This window comes from Acytostelium subglobosum, assembly GCF_000787575.1.
Source record: "Acytostelium subglobosum LB1 DNA, scaffold: scaffold9, whole genome shotgun sequence".
Classification (NCBI taxonomy): domain Eukaryota; phylum Evosea; class Eumycetozoa; order Acytosteliales; family Acytosteliaceae; genus Acytostelium; species Acytostelium subglobosum.
Window position 1 is genome coordinate 295196 of NW_012236524.1, and position 24380 is coordinate 319575.

At 41.9% G+C, this 24380-nt stretch overlaps 7 protein-coding genes across 7 annotated transcripts; all 7 read right to left on the reverse strand.

The window, feature by feature from the left end:
- Positions 1-731: 731 nt before the first annotated feature.
- On the reverse strand, positions 732-3659 carry SAMD00019534_050220 (hypothetical protein; the record flags this gene model as incomplete). The annotated part of the gene is made up of 3 exons (XM_012899493.1): positions 732-965; positions 1044-1402; positions 1460-3659. 3 exons carry the CDS (start codon positions 3657-3659, stop codon positions 732-734), a joined length of 2793 nt encoding a protein of 930 aa, XP_012754947.1.
- A 754-nt stretch (positions 3660-4413) lies between these two features.
- SAMD00019534_050230 (hypothetical protein) lies at positions 4414-4944 on the reverse strand (the record flags this gene model as incomplete). Its single annotated transcript, XM_012899494.1, has 2 exons — positions 4414-4568; positions 4644-4944. Coding segments are annotated over 2 exons (456 nt in total), but the record flags the coding sequence as incomplete, so codon positions are not given.
- A 1248-nt stretch (positions 4945-6192) lies between these two features.
- Positions 6193-7611, reverse strand: SAMD00019534_050240 (hypothetical protein; the record flags this gene model as incomplete). The annotated part of the gene is made up of 3 exons (XM_012899495.1): positions 6193-7076; positions 7156-7390; positions 7483-7611. Coding segments are annotated over 3 exons (1248 nt in total), but the record flags the coding sequence as incomplete, so codon positions are not given.
- Positions 7612-8312: 701 nt separating this feature from the next.
- Positions 8313-10276, reverse strand: SAMD00019534_050250 (hypothetical protein; the record flags this gene model as incomplete). Its single annotated transcript, XM_012899496.1, has 5 exons — positions 8313-8420; positions 8515-8653; positions 8734-9188; positions 9273-9565; positions 9640-10276. The coding sequence occupies 5 exons, from the start codon at positions 10274-10276 to the stop codon at positions 8313-8315; spliced, it is 1632 nt and encodes a 543-aa protein (XP_012754950.1).
- Positions 10277-11726: 1450 nt separating this feature from the next.
- On the reverse strand, positions 11727-13618 carry SAMD00019534_050260 (hypothetical protein; the record flags this gene model as incomplete). Its single annotated transcript, XM_012899497.1, has 4 exons — positions 11727-12921; positions 12991-13133; positions 13211-13413; positions 13483-13618. 4 exons carry the CDS (start codon positions 13616-13618, stop codon positions 11727-11729), a joined length of 1677 nt encoding a protein of 558 aa, XP_012754951.1.
- A 702-nt stretch (positions 13619-14320) lies between these two features.
- On the reverse strand, positions 14321-15727 carry SAMD00019534_050270 (hypothetical protein; the record flags this gene model as incomplete). Its single annotated transcript, XM_012899498.1, has 3 exons — positions 14321-15159; positions 15277-15323; positions 15687-15727. Coding segments are annotated over 3 exons (927 nt in total), but the record flags the coding sequence as incomplete, so codon positions are not given.
- Positions 15728-19872: 4145 nt separating this feature from the next.
- SAMD00019534_050280 (hypothetical protein) lies at positions 19873-20877 on the reverse strand (the record flags this gene model as incomplete). The annotated part of the gene is made up of 5 exons (XM_012899499.1): positions 19873-19877; positions 19966-20085; positions 20176-20447; positions 20512-20711; positions 20836-20877. Coding segments are annotated over 5 exons (639 nt in total), but the record flags the coding sequence as incomplete, so codon positions are not given.
- Between the last annotated feature and the right edge of the window lie 3503 nt (positions 20878-24380).

The following is a 24380-nucleotide window of genomic DNA, read 5'->3' on the forward strand; positions in this document are numbered from 1 at the left end:
GCTTGGTTATTCAGTCTTATGTTATGAGCTGGAGGATGAAGATATTTATCTATCTTTAAATAAATAATTATATTTTAAATAATAGGGTATTATCAAACAGAAAATAGAGGTGAAGAAGTGATGAAGGAGTGGAGAGTCCTTTGTGTTGTTGGACCAACAGTTGGTCATCTGTTTGTTTGTGTGTGTATGTGTTCGTGTGTGTGTGTTTGTTTGATGTATGTGTGGGGTGTGGGCGTGGAACATGTGATCAGAAGAGGCATGCGTCATAGATGGTAGTATGAGAAGACGAATATTGACCCATGGTATCTTACCTACCTCTTCTTCTATTGATGTATGTGTGTGTGTGGGGTGATAATGGTCGTGATTAGGTGTTGGGGCAAGATGGGGCATCTTGAAGGTAACATGGCTCCCAAAGACCCATCAATTTGATCATTTTGTTGGTTTTTGGGAAGCCTCTGTACATTGATTACGGGGGCATACCCCATAATCCCAATCGTCTGTACAGAGACAGACGATGTCTTCACTTTCCCAAGGTAGGTGGGACCACCAATAGAGTACTTTTGGCGCTGACAATCACATAACTTGTTAGGTCTCTCAGACGCCAGGGAACAAGGAATGGAATGGATGAATGAATACTTTTGGATAATGATGAACATCAAGTTTATGACTGTTCGCTTAACTCTTGTCATTGTCGTCTGTCTGTCTGTCAATCTGTCCACTCTGTCAATCAATCAAGAGGATACCATTAACAAGTCACCCTCGGGCTTGTCGCCACCAGAGTTTGTTTCGGCCCTGACCAACTCTAACGATGAGGGCACGCCTTCGACTACACATATACACCAGGTGCCCTTGTATGAGAACGTCATACTCGCACCTGCATCTATAATACACTCTCCACCAGTCTCCCCACTCATTCTCTTGTGTGACTCGATCTTGATTGGACTCTGTCCATTGTTCTTCAACACCTATTATTATGTTGGATGGATGTCAGTCAGTGTGTTCCATTCGATCAACCAATCAATTAATCAATCAATCAAACTTACAATATAACCAGTTGTCTTGATCATTAGAAATTGATCTGATGATGGCAACAACATGTAGTAGAGGTCAGGCTTGTAGTACTGATCTCCATCGACTACGTCCAGGTCTGAACCCAAGATCATTCCATTGGCAGTGATTGTGTTGCTGGATGTGGTCGATGAGGCTGTTGTGGACACCTTGCTTTCAAACAGGCCAGCTGTGAGGAACTTGATTGCAGTGTTCTTTATCGAACCAATGCCATAAGGTCTAACGCCATGACTGTTTCCGTTCTGACCATTCACAATGAACGAGTATTGTGTGCCTTCAAAGTTATAGGTGATCTTATACACTGGTGCATATATAGTTCTAAATGTAAATGAGTCTAAATTGATTGAGTTAGTGGCTGGAGTGTCTGGATGCTGACGATCATTCAACTTACCAACTTGAGTCTCTGTCTCTACATTGGCGACTGTGTGTCCAAAGTGATCCTTCTTCAGCTTCACCTCGTTTCCATATGACTCATTCCTCTTGATCTTTGTCTCTGCATAGGTCCAAGCTGACTCCATCGCCATTGGTGTTATGACTGTTGGTATCTTGTTGAGCATTGGATCAATGTTTGTTTGTTGTGGTGGTTGTTGTTGTTGTTGTAGTTGCATCTGTGGAGGAGGCATTAGAAGTGAAGGATTGTATTGAGTTGTTGGTGAATGATGATGTTGGTATTGATGTGACAGTGGATAGTATCTGGCTGGTTCATAAATAGGTTGAGTGAGTTGTGGATGACCGTTGGAGTATTGTTCGCCAATGTCCAACTTCCAGTATTGGATCTCCTTGATGTCCTCGTAGATGGGTGCGTCAACAAAGTCACACGGCGCATATACCAGGATATCAGAGTAAGTTTGTGGATAAGGGTTGGTCATGGCGTTGGTCCATTCAATCTCATCCTCATTGTAGGTCTCGGGCTTGTTGTCGCCCTGCATGACCACTTGCTGCTGTTGATCGCTCTTGATGTGTCCGATCTGGCCGCGGTGCACCGAAGTGACGGCGGCGCCAAAGTTGTAGTATGGGATGAAGTAGTAGTTCAGCTGCAGACTCTGCTCCAGGTGCTCCCTAAAGTTGGTTGGCGCGAACCACAACGACTTGTGCCAGTCGTGGAAGATCGATAGTGCCTTGGCGGGCGCAATGACAAAGGGTAACAGGGCGACGCCATTCGGTTGGTTGTGCGCCTGGAACATGTTGGGATTGAACATTCCCGGTGCCAGCTGCTGCGAGTGTCTAACATTGTTGTTGTTGGGGTTGGACATCAACATTGGAGACGACTGCGCTCTTGAGTGTGAGTATGCTTGTTGAGGGTTGGCGTAGAGTGAGTTGGTGGAGAGATGATGTGGCATGTGATGAGGTTGATGCTGTTGATGTTGTTGTAGGTGTGGTGGTGGTGCATGCATTGGCTGTACGTTTGTTGGAGGTGGCATTGAATGGACGACGGGAGGGGGAGGACTGTAGACAATGTTTGATGATGATTCGATTGGCTGGTTGTTGGGCCTCTGCTCAGAGCTCTCGGTTGCTGATGTGTTTGGCACGAGTTTTGGTTGTGCAAACTCACTGGATGTTGAGGGAGAGGCAGAGGAAATGGTTTGTGACTTCCTCATTGTGTTGCTCTGTTTTGGAATCAGATTGAATAGTGATGATAGCCATCCGCCAGACTTCTTTGTGCTTATTGTCTCCACAGGCTCCTCCTCCTTGGCAGCCTCCTCCACTGTCTCATCCTCCTCCTGGCCTTGGTCAACTTGTTGTTCGTCATCAGCTGTTTCATTCTCGCCAACAACATCATCATCCTCGGTGGTTATCTGTTGAAGCTCATCGGTTGTAGTATCCAGGTTGACATCGCCAGTGTTCTCTTCTTCCTCCTCCTCCTCTCCATCACTATCATCGATAACAATAGGGTTCAAGGGATCATTGAGGAATGTCTGTTGATCTGCAGTGTTGGAGACTGGAGGAGGGACACGTGGCTTATCATCCAGATCGATAAACTCTGATACAACACGCTCATACTCTTGTGAGCCAGTCGAGGATGTGCTGCTACTGATGCTTCCTCCATCGATCGCTGGAGGCTTGGCAACACTACCACCAGACTTGATCTCTGGTGATGCTTTTGATGATGATGACGATGTTGATGTTGATGTTGATGTTGTTGTGCCAGTTCTCGATCTTAGAGTTGTTGTTGAGCGCGTCGTAGATGTTGGACGTGTTGAAGATGATGATGAGCCAGTGGATGACGATGACGACGACGATGTCTTTAGGATGGATGGTGTTGATCTTGACGATAGTGATGATCCTGATGACTTTAGTGAGGACACTGTTCTCTTTTGTTCTGATGGCATTGATGATGGCAATGTCGATGACTTTGATGTGGACGGTGTTCGTGATGACAATGTAACAGAACTAAGTGGTCTAGTTCTTAGAGTACTACTGCTACTACTGGTAGTTGATGAAATAGTTCTCTTTGTTGTTGATGTTGTTGATGTTGATGATGTTGAGCTTGTTGATGGAGTTGTATTATCTGTTGGAGTGGATACACCTCCTCCTGAAGAACCAACAGTCGATGAATGTAGTTTAGGTGATGAATCGGTTGTTCTCTTCATTGCTCCTGATTCAGTCTCAGTATCAGCTGTCTTGCTGCTGATATAGCTCGTTGTCTAAGATGTCAAGGTTGTCAACAATCGCAAGTTGACATCTAATTATAAATATATTATATATATAAGAGTGATTGATTGATTAATTGATTTGAATTGATTTGAATGATTGATTGATTGATTTGATTAAACTTGAGAAAGTAAAGAGAGATAGACCTAATTATAACTACATGTAATATCTGTTAACAAGTGTCTGTTGTTGCTAACAAACTAACTAACACCTTCACTTCACTTCACTTACCACTTTGACTCACTAACTCAATCTGGATGGAGTGTTGTCGATGATGTGTTGTGATGTGAGTGTGAATGTATGTGTATGAGTGTTCACAATGTGTGTGTGTGTGTATGTTATGTGAATAGTAATAGGACAGTCTGACAAAGAGACAGGGGGTAGCAATTGCTTGGATTGGCAAGTGTTGGGCAGTGAATCATGACTCAATGCCACCTTTATTCCTTCTCTTTGCGCCATGCATAGTGTGTGAGATGGGCGCCATTCCTTCAAAGATCTGTTTTTCGAAGTTTGTGAAGTGAGAGTCTTCTTCTCACTTATCCTTCCTCTCTGGAAGTCGTACTTCCGAGGAATGTAGACGTAGCTATTGCCACTGAATCATGTTGTTGCTGTTGATGTTGCTGTTGCTGTTGATGTAGTTGTTAGAGCTCCAACAAAATACCAACCTTAGAGTACTTTCCTACTTTGAACTTAATTTTGACCTAGTATGTATTTGTAGACGTTCAAACGTAGGACACTCTTGTCTTTGTTGTACAAGTCCTTCCATTCATCACTGCGCAGCACTCTTAACAATCTGAAGAAGGTCATATCATTGTGAATCAGAGGTGATACATATAATTCATCACTAACTATTGGTAGTAAGGTAACTATGTTAGATTGATCAACAACATAATACAAACATTCAATCAATCAATCATTCTTACGGAATAGGTGTTCAATTGCTTTCATGTAGCAATATAGTTCCTCTCCAAGTAGTTTCTTGAACTGTTCATGTGGACCTGTTGGTGAGGTAACACCATCCATTCTTCCTACTGTTGAATAGTTTGAAGATGTCTGTTGTGTTGGACATTCTGGATCATGGATCAACTTCCTCCTTAGTCTCCTTTCCTCAGAGATTGGTTGTGGCCAGTCATTTGTAACTAATGATGATGACGATGATGTCATTGTATTAAGGTATTGAAGTTGTCTGGTGTAGCAACTTTGGACCATCCTTTGGGTGTCCATAATAGATGTATCTCAACTAGGCTCTTGTTGGCTGGAATATTCTCAACGATCCATTGAACACTGTCAGGTTGAGTTGGATCAAGATACTTTGGATCAATGTTTCCATCTGGATTGGATAATGATCTCTGACCCAATTGCAATAACTTTGTCCAGTATGTTTGATCTTGATATGTCACTCTCAAACTATAATCACATCCACTCCTATCACAATACTTTGGATATGTACTGTTGTTTGGAATGATGGTCTTGAGCTGGGCGGCGTCAGTTGGGTCGATGTGTTCCACGAGGTTGCCCTTATGTTTCTTAGATACAGGATAGATCCTTGAACAATTGGTACAACTTGAAGTTGGTGCCGTGTAATATTGAATGATCACTGTGAAGATGTCCACATCTCTTTGAGCTGGAAGAGGTAGTCCATCATTGATACCAATGGAATTTTAATGGTGCCCTAACAGCTAAAAAAATAATAATTAATTAATTATATATTTTTTATAATAAGAATTTATTCAATACTTTTGTTATACATACCATCAGTTGGTAATACAACTAATATAATAATAAAGAATATGAATTGAATTCTACAACTATCCATTATTATTATTTGTTTGTAAAGAGTTGGAATGAATACAACACCATCACAATAACTACATCATTGTACATCTACTCACCAAGTGACAATGAATTAGTTACTGTACGTCTATTATAATAATGTAGGTTAGTGAGTGACGGAGTGAGTAATAGATTGATGCATATGAGTGTGTTGTATCTCAAGCATATGATAAAGTTGTTAAAGGTGGTGGGGTTAGGCTAGGCAACAGTGTTGTAACCACAATGAATAATATGATCAACATATTGATATACGAGTATGGATGAATGAATGATAGTGATAGAGATAATGATATAGATAAATTTTAATGATAGAGATAAAAATGTTCAAATTGAACAAACCCATAAACCTAGACGAGGTCTTGGAAAATAACTTGTAGCTTTTGCAAATGGACAAGAGTTATAATAACAACCCCGATTTAATAGTAGTGGACTACCACTTTATACCATAGTGAGCATCATGTCCGGGAGAAACACTTTGGGGAGAGTACACTCCAACGTTGGTATCTATTCATTCGTGTAATAAGCCTCGGTTGTATTGCGCAACAGGTATCTTCGTACATCATCCATCTCAAATCAATCAAATACAAACAAATACAAACATAAAGATAAACAGATAAAGTAGATATACAGATAGGTTTAATACAATACTCTTGTCTTTAATGAACATGAGAGTGATGATATCCTCTTCTTGATATCTTTCGAGGCATTCTTGTCAACATCTGCAATGACATAACCGAGTGTCTTGCGTGTTGTTAATACTTGACAGGTGACGTTGAACTCGGAGAGTATCTGATTGATGTCACGCATCACTCCTGGTTTGGTGATATGTATGTTAAGTATGCGATGAGTGTTGGGCGTCACCGGTACTGTTGCCTGCGGGAAGTTGACACTGCCCTCTGACGCACCATCGTTGATGAAGCTGATGATCAGATCGGCCACCTCTTGACCGATGGCCTCCTGCGCCTCCTCAGTGCTGCCGCCAATGTGGGGCGTGAGGATCGTGTTTGGACAGCCTTGCAACTCACTGACCCATCCCGCTCCATTAGACTCTGGCTCAGTTGGATAGACGTCGACGGCCGCACCAGCCAGCTTGCCCTTCCTCAGTGCATCAGCCAGCGCACCAATATCAACAACCTTGCCACGCGATGCATTGAGAAGGAATGCCTCAGGCATCATCCATGACAACTGCTCGGCACCGATCAGGTTGCGAGTCTCCTCAGTGTCTGGAACATGTAGACTGACATAGTTGGATGTCTCTAGCAATGACCTCAAGTCTGGACAAGCACGACAGTTGCCCATGGGCAACTTCCTTGCAGTGTCGTAAAAGACAACATTCATTCCAACTGCTTCAGCCAACACAGACAGTTGTGAACCAATATGGCCATAACCAATAATGCCCAACACCTTTCCTCTAATCTCATGGCACCTCTTGGACTCCTTTCGCCACACCTGTTGATGCATCTCAATGTTTCTCTCTGCAATCTTCCTGGACAACATTATAATCTCTGCCAATATCAATTCGGCTGATTGATGATGATGATGACGACGACGATGTTAGTAAGACGAATCGACAATGATGATAGATGATGGATTTTGACTTACCAACACTTCTTGAATTACAGAATGGAGAGTTGAACACTGGGATACCTTTGGATTCAGCGATTGAAAGGTCAACTTGATCAGTTCCAATACAGAAACAACCAATGGCCAATAGTTTGTTTGCTGCAGCCAACACTTTCTCAGTGACCTTGGTCTTGCTTCTCAAACCTAGAATATGTACATCTTTAATACGTTCAATCAATTGTTCCTCTGGTATTGCTGTACTCAGTGAATCAACCTAATATATTATTGTTGTTGAAAAGACATTGTTAGATAATATGCTCATCAAGTTATTATGTGATTGATTGATTGATTGATTGGAACACATACATTGAAGCCTTGGTCCTTGAACATTTGTACAGCTGAACAATGTATATTCTCCAACAATAAAACCTTTATGTTGTCTTTTGGACATGATAATCCTTGGTTTGGAGATAATAATATATCTTGTGGAATCATATTGATATAAATAAAATAAGAGAGTAATATATTTAATTAGTAGTTTGATTGATAGATTGATTGATTGATTGATTGATTGAATGAACTCCATGGAGTTCATTAAATACTAAAAGGAAAGATAGAATATTACAAACAAATATTATTATTAATTTCAGCAAGGTGTGATCATATTAACCTAATAATCTAAATATAAGAATAAGTAATTATTGATATAACTGCAGTCTAGGACCATCATTGATCAGTCCTGGATCAAACCACAATCTTACCAATTCAGGTAACATCGAGACCCACACCTCGCACAACCACGACATGCCCAAATTAGGAAACTGAAGGATGTGGGTCGATCATGCAGGATACCCACAGCACAGATCAACAGATCACTATGTCAGGATGGTTGTCACGTCGTCGCCGTCGTCATAGTCGTCGTCGCCGCTGTTTATTATATCATCTGAGCTGTGGTTATGTTCGTGGCAATGTATTGAACAATGACCTTGGACCTTGGACCAGAAGAGATTGATCATGTGCGTGCGACAGGTGTTGCTGTTGTTGTTGATGTTGTTTGGTGAGTCAACTGAATGAACCCACAATGAATAAATACAATGATGAGAGCTCTCTCTTTCTAATTATAAATATATAAGGGATTGGATGATTGATTGATTTGATGTGGAGATCACCCATCAAACCATCAAAGGCCTCGTTCCTTATCCAACCATTGATATTCTCCAACAGAACAATGATACAGTCAGGGCCAAGAATATTGCCCAGAATGTAATCAATCGATTCTTTAGTTTGACCTTGGTTGCAAATACCTAGTGTGAATGAGATGTGAAGGACATGAGTGGACTGTTAGACAAGGTGTGATGTGATGTGATGTGATTGATGTGATGTGATTGATAAACATACGGTGGCGAGTAATGCCAGGGATATTCCAAATATGAAAGAGTACCAATGAGGTACTGGTGGCTTTGGCAATGATGCATTGGTTGAATATGATCTGGGGCAGAGGAACAACAATTGGAAGCATACTGATGGGAATAGCATGCTACAGAGTGAATGAATGAGTGAGTGAGTGATACGAGTTAGTTGATTGATTGATTGAGTGTGTCAAAGATGGACACCTACCCATAGACACGGTCACACTTTGACCAAAAGTCCACTGGCTTCATCACTGATACAATGGGAATGACTATGCATATGACAATGAGAACAGCCATCATGACAAAGTTTAGTCTGCCAAGTGTGGAGAAGGATAGAACGCATGATGGTGTCGATGCATAGCATGCACCATCCCAGCATGAACGACATCCACTAATGTCCAAACTCCTCAGTCCAGTGCCAATCAGACAGACCAGCGCGCCCTGAAGCACGCCCGCCGCGCAATCCGATGGATAGTGTACGCCCAAATTGATCCTGGCGAAAGATGACAATGCAATCATCACGATGAACAGGAAGGGCATCCACCATTGAAACGACGGTCCGCCCGTATAGTACAACAAGCCCCAGATAAAGGCAAAGCTATACACAACCGAGCATGTGACTGCCCTCGAGGGGAATGATGATGTCATATCTTTCTTAACCTGATGTTGTTGTTGTTGGCGGAGTAAGTATCATGTTGATGCAAGGCCATCCATTCATTCATTCAATCAATCTATCAAACATACAGTCTTGGCTCTGTGAACCATGTAGGGCCTGAATCGCCAGAGGAACCTCTTGGGTACCTGTGAGAGTAGGGCCAGGAGCAGGGCAAGATAGGTGTACTCTGTTGCCAGGGCATCTTGACCAAGAATGAAAAGGACGAATGGTGCCATGACGGCAATCTCTATTGCTACAAATGCTGTGATACCTAAACTGAAATAATACATTGCTCGACTCGTGTTCCTCTGGCACAGTGCTATAATAGGGTCATCGAACCTTCTTAACTTCTCCTCCATCCAAAGTGGGAACCTATATACGACTGATTGATTGATTGATTGATCAGTCACATGTCCAACTCGTCCAATCGATCAATCACGTGACAGACTGACTTACATCTCTTTGTTGTGTGATGGGGCACGGTATTATATATCCTGCTAAAGTCGCTTGGATTTAGAGGTGTGTCGGGGTCGTACTCCTCATCGGCAAACTCATTGCTATGATTGATCAATGATGCTGATGGTTCATACTCGTCGTAGTATTCATCGTCATCCACAATGGCATGCTTGGAAGATGATGTTGATGATGAAGGATCCAAACTGATGGGTGGTGGCGTGTACTTGGCATTTCGTGATCCACCTCGACTGCCACCCATAATCTTGCTCATGATACTATTGTCATCATGTGATGTATGAAGTGTTTGGTTCGATGGTAGTTGTGGAGAGTATTGTTGTTGCTGTTGTTGTTGTGGCTGTGCAATTGAAGGTAGTAGTGTACCCTTTGGCTTGATACCGACGAATGTCGGACTATATGTTGGTGGCAATGAGTTGGTGGATGATGTCAACACTGGTGAATCATCTCCAACTACCAAACCACTATTACTCCTACTCATACTACTCATACTACTTGTATTACTACTACTATTACTATTATTACTGTTACTCAATGCATGTAATATTGCTGTTGTATCAAACTCATTGTTATTGTTACTATCATCACCAACATTGCTGTTGTTGATATCGTTGTTGAACATATCTAAATGATGAAGTGATCGATTGGATTGATTGATTGGTTGATTGAGTGATCCACCTTGACCTTTGATCAATCACTTCTCTCTATCAATTATTGATTGTTATGATGATGATGATGATGATGATGATGATGGAGAGAGAGGACTTGCTTGTAGTTGTATAACTTGTATGAATGAGTGAATGGTAGAATGAATAATACAAAGGTACCACGCTCAGTCAACCAAGAAGTGCGACCCAGGGTTAGAGAGACACTCACGACTTTGTGAAATGGAGTGGGTGATTAGTGTGGTACAGAGCAAGACCGATCAAATCATTTCGTGAATGTCAAGACTGGCCTGAAATATCTTTTAAATGATAGGACATTGGCCCTTATCTTCCGAAGAATCCCAGTACGTCCCTTCAACCATCCTATCAAAGTCATCGGACAACAACAGAGACACTATTTAGTTGGCTTGACCAAACATAATTATAACTTGATTACATCCATTCATTCATTCAACTTCATTCTATTATGGATGGTCAAGAGATCAAGAGATCAAGAGATTGAGCAAGACTTCAAACTTGGTGTTGAGCTTGAGTTGGTAGAACGTTACTCATCAAGACATGTGAACAAAATTTTTACTCGTTTTTTTCGTCTTGAGCTTCTCCACCCTCGCAAGCATAAACACGAGGTAGATGAGTGAATAACATTCATTCACAGTTTGTCTTAAACATGTATTCTTAAATATATCTATTCTTAATGTAAGTAATACCCATACACTTTATTGTTATTGTTTGTCTGTTGTACATAGGTGCGTGTGTGGACTATAATGATGATAATAACCGCCCCAGTCATAATAATTGGTTGATGAGGAACACGGCCTACCTTAGCCGGTAGCTTCTGATCATAGTCCCATACTATCTTACAACACCAACAACAACAACAATAACTCACCTACATCATTGTAACATAACATAATACTAATCATAATCTTCTCTTTCTTCTACCAATGAATGTAGTGTAAGTCCCTTTATGATCCCCTTGGCCTTCCTTGCCCTTGACCTAATGAAGAGATCTATGGTGCATTCATATGGAGTGATGTTGAGTGATGATGAAGACTGGATTGTGCTTGTTACCTGATGAAAAACACAGACCTGATCCTAAGAGATACTTGCGGAGTTTATCTAAGAAGTTCTGACACACCAGCCATCCAGTCTCCATCGTCCATCCTCTGTCCTCATCCCTGAACACCCATGATCCCTCTTAGCGTATGCTTGTGTTCTATCACAATACTAACCCTTCTCAAATCTCAATCAGTCTAGTCTATTCCTTATACATCTCAATCATGTCAAGTATATCTGTAAATAAAACAATAATATTCAATCAATCCATCACTCGTATGTCCATGATATCATAGTGTAACATCCAAAAAACGAATGATCGTTTGATTTATTGAGGGAGAAGAGGGATACCTACATCTTGAAGTTGTAGACACGAAGTAGGTTGTCAAAGGAACCAATGACACGTCCTTGGTCAGAGCGGAGGTCAATGCAACCAGTGGGTGGCTCTTCACCGTTGCGAACAACATTGGAACCTCCCAGGAGTGAGTATAGTCTGTTGCCAGAGGTCTTGTCCCACACCTTGATGGTGTTGTCCAGTGAACCAGAGATGATCTTCTTGTCGTCAACGTGCAGACAGTTGACGAGGCCGGTGTGGTTGGCGAATGTCTTGTACTGGCCATCCTTGTATGAGTACACGTTGTTGCCAATGGCAAACACTATCTCGCTGTTGGTGGCGGTCAGGCAACGAACGGGAGAGGTGGCCGTTTGCATGGGAGGGACGGTGGGCATTGGGAGTGGGTGTGGCAAGATGGTGATTGGAGGTGGAGCTGGCATGCCAGGTGGGCCAGGGAAGATGCCGGTTGTTGGCGCGATGTTGGGTGGCAGCACAAACTCCTCGAGTAACGCGCCAGTGGCGGTGCTGTGACGACGCACCTGTGTGCCTCTGACTGAGACGTACTGCTCGGTAGTGGCGTGGTAGAGTGCTGTTGGGGGAAGGCGGTAGAGGGGCGACGACAGTTTCCTCATGTCCCACACGAACAGGTTCTCCGACGTGCTGGTGACAAGGTTGCCCAGTGGGTCGAAAGACACACGACCGGGCAGGCCATGTGCATTGATAGTGTTGGTGAGCTTCGCTGTGCTGCAGTCGAACAGGTTGACAGAGTATCCGATCGAGTTGACCAGCTGGTCATGGTTGGCAGGGTTGAAGCAAAGCGCGTTGACAGGCTCACTGGCACCTGGACGCACGAGTGTGGTGCTTGCCTTTCCAGTCTCCAAGTCCCACAAGAGGACGGTGGCATCGCGTGAACCCGTGGCAACATTGAACGAGTTCATTTGTATGCAGGTGATTGGGTCGGTGTGGCCGGTCAGTGTCAACACTGCCTTGCCCTCCTTCAGATCCCAGACCTTGGCGGTGTTGTCTGCACTGCCCGAGACCAAAGTGTTGTTCATGTGATCGAAACATGTTATCCTGCCTGTATGTCCACGCAAGGCAGTCATCTTGAATGTACCTGGTACACCCTTAGCCATAGCCTTTGAAGCTGTAAAGTATGACTTGTAGCATTGTTTGTAGTTATTGTTGTATCTCTCTGGGTCACAGAATGATGAGCTGGAAGTGTGGGTGGTTAGTGGAATGATTCCAATCAATCGAAGAGTGATCAACTCCATGAACACATACTATTGGTACAACTTGTATTTCCACAACCATGAGTCATTGGATATTCTGTTGAAGTCCTTGCACACGTTACCCAAAGAGCAGATCTCTTTGGCGTTGAAGTAGTGGAAGATGTCCATGTATACGATCATTGGCAGATTGAGCAACTGGATAGACGAATGATGAATGAATGGATGGACTTGGTTAGCAAGTTGTTGCTGGATGTTGTCATTTGGATGCCTACATATTGGAAGTCCGCTGGTCTTGCATCCATCTTGTAATCATCAATGACCATGTGATCGACTACAGGCTCAGGCTGCTTTGTTGGTACATTGTTATTGTTGTTGTTGTCAACCATAGGAACATCATCTGGAACTTCAATACCCTTGAGCTTGAGTATCTTGTTTTGAAGAGGTATGTTGATGGGTGGCAATGGCAATGCGAACTCTGTTGTGTGATGTTGATGTCAGATGATGATGAAGATGAGGATTGTTAATCTATAACTTCTGAACTTACCTTGTCTACAGAATGGACACTTCAACTCCACCTGTGATGACTTGAGCAAACATTGCTTGCAGAATGAATGAGAGCAGAACAGAGTGATTGGCTCTGTATAGAGGTCAAAGCAGACCCAACATTGGAAATCGTACATTATTCAATTATCTGTATATTGTGTAACTAGTATAATATAATGATTGTAAACTTGATGACCTCACCTCGACTTATATTTATTAAATATCTGATCGACCCAACACCTGTCACAAAGCGTCTCTCTCAAGTCTTTCCTCATGTTCAAATTAAATTAAAATCATTCAATGAAGTGGGTCGAGAATCTGATCCTCCCACACACGATCAAATCTTTGATCGATCAAAAGGGATTCTATTTGATGTATTGTCTTCCCTCTGCTCCCTAATATGTCTTTGTCTGGACATGTGTTTCCAATACTCGACCAACATAGATTGATTGTCCGTCCACCATAGTATACATTGACATCTACCAAAGTAATTGCCAAAATGATGGCCAAATGACTTGATCATCATAACAATAATAATAATAATAATAATGTTATAATTGTTTGAGTTAGCTGTTTAATTTATATAAAAGTACGGTGTATATGTGTGCAGTTGGTTGGAATGGTGTATAATGTAATGTAATGCTGTTGTTGAACAACCTCTGCGTTGGGCTGGACGATGCCCAGACATTGGATTCAAAAAGGGGGGGTGGTATAGTTTGTGGATGAATTGGATTGGCTGGCCAGATCTGATCGGACTGTTGAGTGACCGACCGAGTGTCCAACCAACACCACCATCACAAACATTATTGATAAGATAACTGGTTGGTAGCTTAGGCTTAGTTACCCTCCTCGATGGCAGCAGCACCAGAAGTAATCTCAATCAACTCGGAAGTGATCATAGCCTGTCTGACTCTGTTGTACTGGAGTGAAAGGGCCTGGGAGATCTGCTCTCCGTTCTTGGAAGCGTTATCCATGGAAATCATACGGGCGGCAGTCTCAGAGGCACGGTTCTGGAAGAGACCGACCCAGAAGGTGGTGGCCAGCGAGAACTCGGACAAGTCCTTCATGGTGGCGCTGCGGTCCTCCGACGTCTGGTAGGCGTCGAACTTGTCGCGGTGCTGCTCCAACAGGTTGTAGCCTGGGACAAAGGCGGTGGCGACGTTGTAGACCATGGCGTTCTTGAACTTGTTAAAGACGATGGTGGCGGCGTCAAAGTTGGGGATGAGCTTGATGATGTTGTTCAAGAAGATCAGAGACTCGGGGAACGAGTAGTCCATCTTGCCAAAGTCACGGGCGGACGAGGCGAGGGAGGCGGGGTGGGTCTGGCCGATGGCGACGGCGCCCTTGAGACCAGAGAAGTTGACGGTCATCTGGTGGGCAGTGTCGGCGTTGAGCAGTCCCTTGGTGAGACGCACGACGTTGTGGTTGACTGGACCACACATACCAGTGTCGGTGGTGATACCAATGACGATCTGCTTGTTTGAACGCTCCTCGCCTGTGTTTTGTGGGTCCAAACCCTCGATGGAGGTGATTGGGGCCAGCAACTTGGCTGGGCCGTCGTTGAAGCTTCCGAGCTCCTCAGCCTTCTTCTCAGCAGCACGCAGCTTTGATGAAGCCACCATGTGCAGAGTCTTGGTCAACTTGGAGATGGTCTTGACAGTTCCAAGACGAACCTTCACTGTAATATGTGTGTTTGTTGTTGTTGTAATATAATATGTCAGTCATCTTCATCATTCATCATCATCTGTAACCTGTCTGCTATCATCATCATCCATATATATATTTATAATCGTACATTCTTTCAAGGTGGCCATGTTACGCTGTTGGGAAGAGGTGGCAGCTCTATATTGATGAGTAAAGTATGTAAGTATGCTGTGTTCATTCATTCACTCATTCATTCATTCATGTTGTTGTAACAGTGTCATCAACAGTGATAACAAATATTGATCTTGTTTGATGGTGTAGTTGTTGCTGTTACTGTTACTGTTGTCCGATCTCAATATCGGATGATCAATCAATCAATTCTTCAAGTGATCTGCTCTATGTTGATGATCACATGACCATTATAATGAACTTGTTGCTGTTGCTGCTGTGTTGGTGTATGTATGTCGTATTCGCAGAGATGAGCTGATGACAATGACACGTGTCATTGTATATATTGTAATACGAGTTGTCGGTTATTGAGATTAAGATTGAGAGACCTACCTTATGAACAAGCTTGATGATGAGACGATTGTGCGGTTCATTCTTGTATATATTATAAAGTACTCAAACAACAAATATATAATAGATAATAATGTATAAGTGTGTAAAGGGTAAGTGAAATGAGCTAGTTGGCTTGATTTTGATCATCGCCCTCCTCACTGAATGAATAAATGAGACAGTCAGTCTGAGCCAACTCACACACACCAGGCAGAGTAAGAGAGTGTGTGAGTCGAATTGAGTGAAGTGATTTGGTTTTTATGATCATTTATTTTTTTTCAATTATTTATTTTGACACCAAGAACAAAACATGATCATGTGCGGAACTTCAAACGTCGTGTCCAGTATTTGTTCCCAGATAAGATAGATAATACAAATAGGGTCCAAATAAGGATGTGTTTGAAACTTTATGTTTGTGTTTGTTTGGTTGTTTAATGGTGAAAGAGTCGTTGGTTTGGATCGTGTACAGTGTCAATCATTGACACCTTGGTTTAAATACAGTGGCTTGGCTTTGGCTTGCTTGCTTGCGTGCTTGGTGTAGACATCCAGGTTGAGAGGGAGGTGGGTAGGGAAGAGGGGAGAGGGGATAGAGAGGGAAGGCAAAGGTATTGGTAACAAAAGGAGAAGTGAGTGGTTGAGTGGAATGAGTGAGTGAAGGGATATTCGGAGATGGCGACGCTACTACTACTACTAATACTAATAATAATAAATTATTGATCAGATGATGGGGAAGTGGATGGTGCTTCTTCAGTTGCAGCTGGAGCTTCTGGTGTGCTGTTGTCAGTGTTGGTGGTTTCCTCTGATGTTGATGTTGATGGTGATGTTGATGATGTTTGTTGTGATTCGATGATGTGTTCCTCTGCCTCATGCTCATGCTCATGCTCATTCTCTTGCTCGTGATCATGCACGTGCTCGTGATCATGCTCATGTTGGTCGTCTCCGTCCATCTCGTGCTGCTGCTGGAACTCCTGCTGGAACTGCAGTATCTGCTGCTGTTGCCTGGCGATCTCCTCCAGATACTCCTCGTCATACTTCTTCATCTGTGCGCCTAGCTCGCCTTCGATGAGCTCCTCGTCGTCCTCGTAGGAGATGTGGTTCTCGTTGTAGGCTGTGTTGTCGTATTCATTCTCGTAAATCTGATCGTCGTCGTCCTCCTCCACATCGGGCTGCATCATTATCGTCTGGTCGTTGAAGTCGCCCAGAGGACCGCTCTCCTGGACGAGTGCGTTCTGGAGTGGACCCTCAACGTACTGCGCCCAGCCTGTGGTCTCGTCTGCGCATTGCTTAATTATTGGATCTCTGTCGCTCAGCTCCTTGACGGCGCGAGCAATGTGATTCAAGAATCCCATGAATCCATTCTTGACTCCCTGCTCCTGTTGCTCGTTGACCTTTAAGATGCGATCAATGAGCTTGGAGTCCTTGAAAAGCTGTTGATTGAGGGTAATCAAGTTAGTCATCGGGAATAGTTCCATTGATTGATTGATTGATTGATTGAGCGAGAGATACTTACAGAGACTCTTAGCTCTTCACTGCCAGTCTCCATGACGTAGTGACAGATCTGGCTGACGTGGCTGTGGAGCAGGTTGTTCCAGGGGTACTGGAAGAACAGGTCCAAGCAGGACGAGAGCAATCCGAGTTGGATGAGCTCACGATCGATACATATATAGCGAGAGTAGATGAGGTTGGCAAAGAACTCAACGATCTTCAAACGGTAGAATCCGAGTGGTGGCGAGAGTGGACCGGTGGTCGTGGTGAACGTGACATCCGATGGCTGGTTCAACAGTGCCTTCAACTCGCCAACGTGTGCCACCGACTCCTTGAACAGAGCACCGAGTTGCTCCAGTGGTATGTTGATGATTGTCTCGTTGGAGTGTGTGCCCGTGTGTCTGTTCAGCAGCTTGATGATCACAGTCAAGCCATTCAAAAAGCTGGTGCCCATTGGTACCTAAGTATTGAGTGAGTGTTGTTCATATGAGTTAGTTGAGGATGGTCCAGTTGTGGCCATGGCACAGTCAACAGTGACTCGACACATACATCAGCGAGAATGAAGCTGTAGAGTTTCTTGATCATATCCTCACTCTCTAGCTTATCGAGGAGTGGAGATTCAGAGTAGGCTGGGCTAACAATCTCTGACAATACAAAGGATGCATTCTCATGGAACTGAATTGGATTGATTGATTGAATGATTGAATGAGTGAGTTGATGAGTGGGTCGGGGAGTGGAGAAAGGGATAGGGATGGGGACATACATCAGAGTCAAGGGCTKGGATCAAACTTGTTAACGATTCCACTGATCAGATTGGAGCTGTCTAGCCACTCGAGTGTACCGGCGCCACCTGCAAACTCCTCTATATTGATAATCTTTAGCAAGATCTCGACCAACGCTGACTTATCGAGGTGCACGATGAACTTCTCAACAATGTTATCCTGCTTCTTGATGAAGGACATGGTCTAAAGTTGATGGAGGATGGGTGTGTAAGGGATCATGTGACTCTCAATCATTCAATGATCATTGAATCAACAATCGATCAAACATACCTCGAATGTCTTTCTGGCGAGGAAGTTGATGATCACCTTGCTGATGTAGGATGAGAGTGTCTGGTTGTAGGATGGCTGATCGAGGATGGAGAACAGCTGCGTCAGATATTTCTCGTCCTTGTAGACAGCATCGATCAATGGGTTGATGTCCATGCAGAGAATCTCTGAGGCAATGTATGGATAGTTATCATTATCCTTACGCCTCTGCTCTGGGTCGTCTGAAGGGTCCCTCGATACATAGTCTATCAATAGGCCGAGTTGATCTGGTTTGATTAGGCTGTGTTATGTTTGTTTGTCAGATGATGTCCTGTCTTCCGCTCTTTGGCCTGTGATGTGTTCCTCCCCTGTCATGTCCTCTCTCGTTCGCTGTGATGTGCTTACAAATCGATCAAACGTTGATTCTGCAACTTGCACTCTTGGAGCAACTCCTCTTCGTCGAGCAACTCCTCAAGAGTGAATGAATCCCTGTCGAGAATAGTCTCGATGTGTGAGATTGGATGAAAGCCAAAGCTACGCCAAAAGCTCATTGTTACTGTTTGTTTGTTGTTATTGGTTCTTAGTTACTGTTGATCGCTCAAACAAGTTGTTGTTGTTATAATATCCTAAACTGTATTGATTGTTGTAGAGTGTAAGTCATTCATTCATTCATTCATTCATTATCATGTGACTGGCCTATCTTTCCCCTCTCCTACGTTTGTTTGATTGATGAAATGGAAGATGAATGATTCGCACAAGTATATATTATAATAATAACAATAAATAATATATATAAACCAAAAAAGATGTATATTATTGGTTTAACAAATAATAGTTATCTTTGACTGTCTCCTGATGACAATACTGAACGTGTATGAGTGAGTGTGTGTGAGTGGGAGAGTGTGTGAAGAAGACAATTGATGACCCTTTCAAAAATCCAACAGATAAATCTGTATTATTAATGGAGAGTGTGTGTACGAATGAATGAATGAATGAGTGAGTGATTGATTGAGTGGGGGTTGGAAGAGAGAATAGTGTGTGTGTATGCGTACTTCTTGATGAAGTGAAGTGAGTGAAGAGAGAGAGGTGAGTGAAGTGAAGTGAAGTCAATCGATTGATGTGTGTGTGAAGAGATGGATGGTTGGTGTATGTGGAAGTAGGTTTACCTAGAGTGTCGATATAATAAATAACTAACTAACTTGATAGGATGATGATCTAATTGTTTACAAGTTAACTACGTGATGCTCCTGTTGTTGTTGGTTGACCTATTAATCATATGACCATCTGCTCCAGAGTGTTTTGAATGTGTTCCAGACGGATGGTTATTTTGTGTTTGATGATTGTTTTGTTTGTTTGATTGAATCAATCAAATCATTATTAAAAATAAACAAAAAAAATCCAAAAAAAAAAACACATCAAGGTCTCCCTTTGGATCATAGTGCGCCCGAATCAATGCGTGTTGTTGAATGAACTTCCTTTAAATGATGTTGTGTTTGGGAAGTGTACACAAAGTCAAAGGCAAGGGCAAGGGCAAGGGTAGGGTTCAAATATATTCATTGTTGGTTTGGAAAGAGGATGGGACTAACAACCATCCATTAATGTTGTTGGTAGTCCGCCATTTAGATGTTGGTGATGTGATAGTCGGGTGGAGAATGCGCTTCGATCGTTTAAAATTAGCCCTCTGTATGATTGATTGATTGAATGTTAGTTGTGCTCAAACGTATAAGTCCATGTGGACATTGTTAACAATGTCCATGATGTACACATACCCCAGAATCTTGGCAGCTGATTGCCTGGGATCATTCTTCTCTCTACGCCACTCTTATCAATAATACAAAGTCTGATGACACCTCCTGATGATCCATCTCTGAACATTGCAAGTGCCAATGCTAATATAGTGAAGGAGGGTTGGGAATGATGTCAGTTCATCATGATGATTGTTTGATGTCAAAGATGTTGATGGATGATGATCTACGTACAGTTCTTTACAAATTCGACACATTCATCTTTGCTCATCTTTGGTCTGAATTGAGAGTCACAGTAACCATAGATGTAGGTAGAACCAGAACCACCGATGGCAAATGGCTGTCTAACCATGGAACCACCAAGGGAGATGTTGTAAACACTGCCTCCAGTCTGCTTGTCCCAACCTGCAACAATGATACCTGCCATCAATTGCTTGTTATTGTAGCACAACAATTGGAACAGTGAGGCAGCTGTCTTGACCTCTGGATCCTCTCCAAGTTCAGAGCTAATGAGTAACAATTAGTATGAGTTTATTCAATCGATCAATCAATCGATAATAGCAAACATACTTGTGGATTTCGAGATAGTATCTGACATAGTCTGAAATGGCTTGTGTGTCAGCTGCAGAGCCTGATCTACAGCAGTAAATTCTCTCGTGTATTGGTGTGATCTTGTTGGTGACACGGTTGGCAATGTAGGAGCCAGTAGTTGTTCTCGAGTCTGCACCCATAACAACACCTCCGTCAAACTCTACGGCCATAATTGATGTCTAATGATTGATGTTTCATTGATTGATTGATTGATTGAATGATGAATGATGAGTTAGGTTTATGATCCCAATGAATGATCATTCATTGTTTGATTGAATGAATAAGTGGATGGATGACACTCACACCTAGATCAACTGCATTTGCTAACCACTCTGGTGCCTCCATTCTATTCTATTTATCTGTTATAAAGTATATATATTATCTGATCTTATCGATCTGAGCACTATATATAAATAAGAAATAATAATATATTAATATATGTATGTACAAAGTGTGATGTAAGTGATGTTTTAATTCAAAGTTGTTTGTTTGATCATCACTTTGTGAACTTGATGTTGGTGGTGTGATGTTCATCAAGCTTTATTTTCATTTTTAATTAATGTTACAGAATTGAACTTCATTCCTCTACTTCTCAAACATTGATGATGAGTTGAGTTGAGTTTGTACCTCTATATAATAATAATATAATCATTATATTATTGATTAATTTAAAAAATGATAACTCATTATTCGATTGAATCAGGTAATATAAGTAGGGGTTATTATTTCTATGTGTATGAGTAGGGGTGTGTAGATAATTGTAGATTGACCACACGGACAACACTACACCTTTGTCTTTTCCGAACAACATCTAGAACAACACTCTAGTGGTTAGAGAGTGAGTGAATGAATGAATGAATGAATGAGTGAGTGAGGGAGGGAATGAATATTTTAGTGAGTGACACATCATTTGAATGTCTCACTTTACATTATAATTATCCTAGGTACTCAATTAAATATATTATTATATTATATATAATTGTTAAGATCATATATATAGATATTGATTGAATAATATAGGAAAATGACAATATCATCACATGATAAATATAATAATTCAAACACTGCTGCAAAAGCAGTGTCTTACAATAATATAAATAACAAACAGATTCCAAATCAAATGGCACAACAACATACAATAGTATCAAATAATCATAATAACATCAATAACAATAATACATACAAGTCACTAAGTGGAGTTGATAATCTACATGTTGACCAACTACAACAACAACAATTAGTTAACAATCTAAGCAATGTTAAGATATCATCAAATACACATTCACCAATATCAAATGGTGCTGGAATTCCAATTCATCATCATCCCGATGTTCATGATAAAAGCAGTACTCCTACAACGATCAAACCTGGAGGACCAACTAGTTACAAATGGATAATCAACTCATTCTCCCTCAAGCCATTGCCATCATTCTATACTCACACAGTACAGCTACAAGAGATGACATGGTAAGTGATCAAATCAAAGATATCCAAGTATTTCATAGTCGATCATCTAATGTTTATAATAATAATTTCTTAGGCGTCTATTAATATTTCCAAAGGGCAATACTTTGAAGGAGGAATTTGCTGTATTCTTGGAGTTGATGGAGAGCAAGAATCCAACATTCCCAAGTCAGAAGATTAACTTTAGTATTGAGTTGATCAATCAATTGAACTCCAATGACAACTATCGAAAGCCATCTGAACATGCATTTTCTACGATGAGCACTGATTGGGGATTCAACAAGTTTATCAAATTGTCCTCTTTGACCGATCCCCACAATGGATTCCTTGTCAATGACACTTTGATCATCAACATTGACATTCTAAACATTGTTCCAGAGTCAATTGCTGCCAATGGTGAGAGGATATACAGGTATGTGTAATGATTCATTGAATTGATCATACACACTCACTCAAATATCGATCAATATAGTTATAGTTCCAGAAGGGCTACAGGATGTGTAGGACTCAAGAACCAAGGTGCAACATGTTATATGAACTCATTGCTTCAAGCATTGTATCATATTTCACCTTTTAGAAAGGCTGTTTATGAGTTGCCAACATCAGAGGCAAACGATCCAAACTCAAACATCCCATTGGCATTGCAGAGATTGTTCTACAAGTTACAGTTCGGTAACGAGGCTGTATCTACCAAGGAGTTGACCAAGAGTTTTGGATGGAGTACAATGGACATCTTCACACAACATGATGTCCAGGAGCTGAACAGAGTGCTCTGTGACAATCTCAACGAGAAGATGAAGGGTACCAAGTCCGAGGGCACGATCGACAATCTATTCAAAGGCAAGATCAAGAACTTTATCAAGTGTGAGAAGGTCAAGTATGAGTCCAAGAGAGAGGAGGAGTTCTATGGTATGTGTACAATGTCGGTTCGTCGATTGGATGTCAACTGACACATCTTTTCATCTAGACCTGTCATTGAATGTCAAGGGCTGTCCAACGATCGAGAGATCATTCGACAAGTACACAGAGATTGAGAAGTTGGACGGACAAAACCAATACTTTGCAGAAGGTTATGGATTGCAGGATGCGAGGAAGGGATGTACATTCATGAGTTTGCCACCAGTGTTACATCTCCAACTTAAACGATTTGAGTATGACCCTTACAAGGACTCTAATGTCAAGGTCAACGACAAGTATGTGTTCCCAGAGGTGCTCGACCTCTCACCATACCTTGATGAGGAAGCAGATCGTTCAATACCATCAATATATCATCTTCAAGGGTAAGTCCGTTCAGTCTTCATTGCTTGAGACCAGTTTCTAATCAATCAATCACAACAGAGTGTTGATTCATTCAGGTGATCTACATAATGGACATTACTATGCATTCATGAAGCCAAAGAAGGATGGCGATTGGCTAAAGTTTGATGACGACTATGTATCACAGTGCACCTTTGCTCAGGTGGCGCAAGAGAGTTATGGAGTGGATGAGGTGGAGAAGAGAGGTTACAACTCTAGGAGCTTTGTAAACGCATGTATGTCATTCAATCAAACAATCAATCAAACTTGGATGTCCAACTGACAACAACAAACAAACACAAGATATGTTGATATACTTTAGGGAGAAGGAGATTGATCACTTGTTGAAGCCAATCATGCAGACAGAGGTTCCATCACATTTGCAACAAAGGATTGAGAGTGATCAGTTGARGGAAGAACACACAGTCACTGATGGTCAAGATTGCCACTTGTGATGACTTGGCAGCCAACACTGGATTTGACATTGTCAACTTTTCCAAGCTCCCCGTTGACAATATACCAATCAGGCCAGGTGAGCCATTCAATGTTGAATACCTCAAGGTATGTTATCCACATTGATCAATACCATACGATACTAACTATAATGATTGAACAGAAATACATTGCGGCAGCATTTGGATATCCCATTGCCAGACAGCGAATATGGCTATTCTCTGGAATGAGAGACGGAGGTCTGAGGAATCATATCCATCCAGAGAATGATGAGACATGTAAGATGATGTTGATCAATCATAGGCAGGATATATTAATCGACTAACCATATGCACTCAAACTTTATCCATCCAACTAGCATTATTTGAGATCAGGGATAGGAACATATTGAGGGATATTCGATTCTTTGTGGAGTTATCTTTCGTCCCCAGATCATTGAACATGGCCGTATGTATTCCATCTCCAAATGAATGGGTATATCGTTCTAACCTTGATGGTGATCTAATATTCATAATAGGTACCTACTCAATACTTTGAACAAATTGGTGGACATCATACCAATGCAATGGTATTCCTCAAGTATTATAATCCAAAGACAAGATCATTGACATTCTTGGGATCAAGAGTGATTGATT